Genomic DNA, 4,843 nt, shown 5'->3' with positions numbered 1-4,843 from the left:
AGGTTAGCGAAGGATGTTAAATATAAATATAAATGTAACGGGATACATGTACAGGGAGGTTAGTGAGGGATGTTAAATACAAATGTCAGTAGATAATTAGGTAATGGGATATGTGTACAGCGATGTTACTTAGGGATGTTAAACATAAATGTAAGTAGATAATTAAGTAACGGGATATGTGTGTAGGGAGCTTATTAAGAAATGTTAAATATAAATATAAGAAGATAATTAAGTAGCGGGATATATGTGTAGAGAGGTTAATGAGGTATATTAAATACAAATGAAAGTAGATAATTAAGTAACGGGATATGTGTGCGGGGAGTTTAGTGAGGGATGCTATATATATATATATATATATGTAAATATAAGCAGGTAAATGTGTGCAGGGATGTTAGATATAAATGTAAGCAGATAAATAAGTAACGGCAAATGCGTAGGGATGACATTGAGGGATGTGAAGTATAAATATAGGTTAAGTATAATATCATTATCCTTATCATCATTATCACTATTTTGCCGTAGTCTTTATGTCATCTTTCTGGAGATATTTCTAGAATTTGGGGAATGGTCTGATATCCTTCATAGTTGCCATTTTCACGCAAAATAAAATAAAAGAAAACGTATAACAGAAATACGATAAAAAAAGAACTTTAAGAAAAACTATAAACAAAAAAACGAGAAAACCACAAGAACGATAAAACGAAAGAACTAGAGACAGATACAAAATAAGAAAACAAAAGAACGAGACGATGAGAAAAAAGTACAATAAAACGAAAAAAGTACGATAAAATGAAAAAAAATCGAAAGTACGATAAAACAAAAAAAAAAATCAAAAGTACGATAAAATGAAAATGAGAAAATCAAAAAAATAAATACCCCCCCCACAAAAAAAAAACGAAAAACACACAAAAAACGAGAAAACGAGAGAGAAAAAGCGAACGCGGGAGAGAGCCAGCGAGCCACCCTGCAGCGGCGGCCCTGCATATGCCCGCCCTTCTCGTGTGACCGTGAGGCGTTTCAACCCTCTGGCCGCCCTTGTCTGCGCGCCCATTTCGCAAGCCCCGAGGGTGTGGCCAGGCTAGGACGATCGCCAGCCCTCTCTCTCTCTCTCTCTCTTATCTCTCTTTCCTTCTTTCTCCTTCTCTCTCTCTCTCTCTTTCTTTTTCTCTTTCTCTCTCTCCCTTTCTTTTTCTCTTTCTCTCTCTCTTTCTTTCTTTCTCTCTCTTCCTCTTTTCTCTCTCTCTCTCTCTCTCTCTCTCTCTCTCTCTCTCTCTCTCTCTCTCTCTCTCTCTCTCTCTCTCTCTCTCTCTCTTTCTTTCTTTCTTTCTTTCTTTCTTTCTTTCTTTCTTTCTTTCTTTCTTTCTTTCTTTCTTTCTTTCTTTCTTTCTTTCTTTCTTTCTCTCTCTCTCTCTCGTTTCTTTCTTTAGATTGTCTTTTTAACTTGTCTTCTTCCCTTTTTATTTATATTTATTTCATTTTTCTTTACTTTAATTTTTGTTTTGTGTCTGTGTGTTTCCACGGATTATCATTCTTTTTTCTTTTGTTACTTTTTTTTTAACTTGTTTTGGCAGGATTTACGGAAGGTTGAATATATTCTTTTTAATAATGTTTTTCTATTTATCTTTATTCTTAATGCGAGGAGCGTGTGAGTTTACGTGTTGCAGTCTCTCTTAAGTGCTTGCATACATGGGCACGATTTCAGACGCACACGCGAGTTACGCACACAAGCATACCTACATGCAAACGCACACGCATAGAAAGAGGGAGCGAGGGAGGGAGGGAGGGGAGAGAGGGAAAGAGAGAAGAGAAGAGAGAGAAGAGAAAAAGGTAAAAAGAAACGAAGAGAATAGAAGAGAACAGAAAGAGAACACAGAAGAAAGAAAAGAGAAGAGAGATGAGGAAGAAGAGCTACGAGAAGAGAGACTAAGAGCAGAGAAGTGCGAGAGGTGAGAGGAGAAAGAAAATAAGAGATGAGCGGAGAGGCGAGAGAAGAGAGGAGATCGAGAGAGAGAAGAGCGCCAGTGAAGCGAGAGGAAAGAGAGAATGAGAACGAGAGGAGAGAAAGAAAGAAAGAGAGAGAGAGAGAGAGAGAGAGAGAGAGAGAGAGAGAGAGAGAGAGAGAGAGAGAGAGAGAGAGAGAGAGAGAGAGAGAGAGAAGAAGAGGAAAAAGAAAAGGGGAGAGAGAGAACAAGAGCGAGAGTTCAGACAGAGAGAGAGAGAGAACAAGAGCGAGAGTTCAGAGAGAGAGAGAGAAGAGAGCGAGCGAGGCGGGGCATCGAGAGGGCCCGATTGACCTTCGCCAGAGAGTTCCCTAAACAGTTACGTCAGCCTCTGTGTCACCAGATCAAATGACTAAGAAGATTTTACCAGAACTCCCTTCGGCAAGATCACCTCCTGCTGCTGCTGCTCCTCCTCCTCCTGTTGCTCCTATTCTTCCTCCCCCACCTCTTCCTCCACCTCCACCTCCTCCTCTTCCTTCTTCTTCTTCTTCTTCTTCTTCTTCTTCTTCTTCTTCTTCTCCTCCTCCTCCACCTACTCCTCCTCCTTCTTCTCCTCCTCTTCTTCTTCCTCTTCCTCTTCTCCTCCTCCCACCTGCTCCTCCTGCTCTTCCTTCACCAAGCCCAATCCCTGGCCACGCTGTCGCACGCATGTCATCCCCCCTGGCACCCTTCACGCACCCTCTGGCACCCCCTCATACCCACGGACACCCCTTGGTACCCATGGACACCCCCTCATACCCACGGACACCCCTTGGTACCCATGGACACCCCCTCATACCCACGGACACCCCTTGGTACCCATGCACACCCCGTCATAGCCACGGACACCCCTTGGTACCCATGGACACCCCCTCATACCCACGGACACTCCTTGGTACCCTCTGAGCACCCCCTCACACCCACGGACACCCCTTGGTACCCACGGACCCCAGCACCCCCTCATACCCACGGACACCCCTTGGACCCTCGAGCACCCTCTCATACCCACGGACACCCCTTGGTACCCTCTGAGCACCCCCTCATACCCACGGACACCCTTGGTACCCTCTGAGCACCCTCTCATACCCACGGACACCCCTTGGTACCCACGGACACCCTCGAGCACCCTCTCATACCCACGGACACCCCTTGGTACCCTCTGAGCACCCCCTCATACCCACGGACACCCCTTGGTACCCTCTGAGCACCCCCTCATACCCACGGACACCCCTTGGTACCCACGGACACCCTCGAGCACCCTCTCATACCCACGGACACCCCTTGGTACCCTCTGAGCACCCCCTCATACCCACGGACACCCCTTGGTACCCACGGACACCCTCGAGCACCCTCTCATACCCACGGACACCCCTTGGTACCCTCTGAGCACCCCCTCATACCCACGGACACCCCTTGGTACCCACGGACACCCTCGAGCACCCCCTCATACCCACGAACACTCCCGGGCACCTCCTAGCACCCCCCCCCCCCACCCACCCCTGGCACCCTTGGCACTGGATGGTGTCACAGCCAGCAACGCCACTTCCCGTTCCGTGACCCTGCGTGAGTCAGCACAACTGTCGGCCGAAGGAGGGGCCAAATGACCGGGAATACGACGGAGGGGGGGGGGGGGTGAGAGGGGGTAGGATGGAAGGGAGGGTGGGGGGGGAGGGGAAGGAGGAGGAGGGAGGGGGATGGGAGGGGGGAGATAAGAGGGGGTAGGATGGAAGGGAGGGTGGGGGAAAAAGGAGGGAGAGAAGCAGGGAAGCACAAGAGCAAGGGAAAAACAGAGGATAAGAGGGAAGGTCAGAGGATAGGAAGGGAGCACAGATAATAGGAGGTCAGGACAAAAGATAGAAAGGAAGGACAGAGAATAGGAGGGAAATATAGAGAATAGGAGGGAAAGTCAGAAAACAGCAACAGAGAATAGGAGGGAAGAACAGAGGATAGTAGGGAGGGACAGATAATATGAGGTCAGGACAAAGGATAGTAGTAAGGAAGGACAGAGAATAGGAGGGAAGGACAGAGAATAAGAGGGAATGACAGAGAATAGGAGGGAAGGTCAGAATATATGAACAGAGAATAGGAGGGGAGGCCAGACAATAGGATGTCAGAACAGAGAACAGGAGGTCAGGGCAGAGAATAAGAAGGAAGAACAGAGAATAAGAGGAAAGGACAGAAAATGGGAACAGAGAATAGGAGGGAAGGATGGAGAGAGGGGAGGATGGGGGGGAGGAGGAGGGAGGATGGGGAGGAGGGGAGGACGCAGGAGCATGGGGAGGGGAGGGGAGGGGTGGGGGGGAGTAACGCGGATATGGTCAAGGATGATGCCAAGAAAGTGGGGCGGGCGAGACTCATCACTATACAGAACACCGTGTCATCCCTCCTCGCTAAGCTGCGAGGCGCCTGCCCTCCCCTCCTCTCCCTCCCTCCCTCCCTCGCTCTCCCACCCTTCCCCTCAATCTCCAACCCTGTCCTCCCTCCCTCCCCCTTTCTCCCTCCCTCCCTCTCTCCCTCGTTCTCTAACCCTCTCTCTCTCTCTCTCTCTCTCTCCTTCTCTCCCTCCCCCCATCCCTCTCTCCCTCGCTCTCTGACCCTCTTCCCCCCTACCTTCTCTCCCTCGCTCTCTAACCCTCTCTCCCTCTCTGCCACCCTTCCCCTCAATCTCCAACCCTCTCTCCCTCCCTCCCCCTTTCTCCCTCCCTCGTTCTCACACCCTTGGACTCTCCTTCTCCCATCCTCTTTCTCTTATCGCTCTCTTTGCATCCTTCTTTCTACCTCTGCCCTTCTCGCACCCCTCCCTCCCTCCCTCCTCTCCAACCTTCCCTCTCTCTCTCTCTCTCTCTCTCTCTCTCTCTCTCTCT

The 4,843-nt window shown here is 49.1% G+C and overlaps 1 protein-coding gene across 1 annotated transcript; it reads left to right on the top strand.

Annotated features, from left to right (window-relative positions):
- The first annotated feature begins 2,760 nt into the window (after window positions 1-2,760).
- On the top strand, window positions 2,761-3,456 carry LOC113823412 (uncharacterized). Its single transcript, XM_070120056.1, has 2 exons — window positions 2,761-3,040; window positions 3,185-3,456. Exons 1-2 carry the CDS (start codon window positions 2,761-2,763, stop codon window positions 3,454-3,456), a joined length of 552 nt encoding a protein of 183 aa, XP_069976157.1.
- The last annotated feature ends 1,387 nt before the right edge of the window (window positions 3,457-4,843 follow it).

The sequence above is a fragment of the Penaeus vannamei genome, unplaced genomic scaffold (assembly GCF_042767895.1).
Source record: "Penaeus vannamei isolate JL-2024 unplaced genomic scaffold, ASM4276789v1 unanchor2131, whole genome shotgun sequence".
Classification (NCBI taxonomy): Eukaryota; Metazoa; Arthropoda; class Malacostraca; order Decapoda; family Penaeidae; genus Penaeus; species Penaeus vannamei.
The sequence above is the reverse complement of the archived record's forward strand: the minus strand, read 5'-3'. Positions and strand labels throughout refer to the sequence as shown.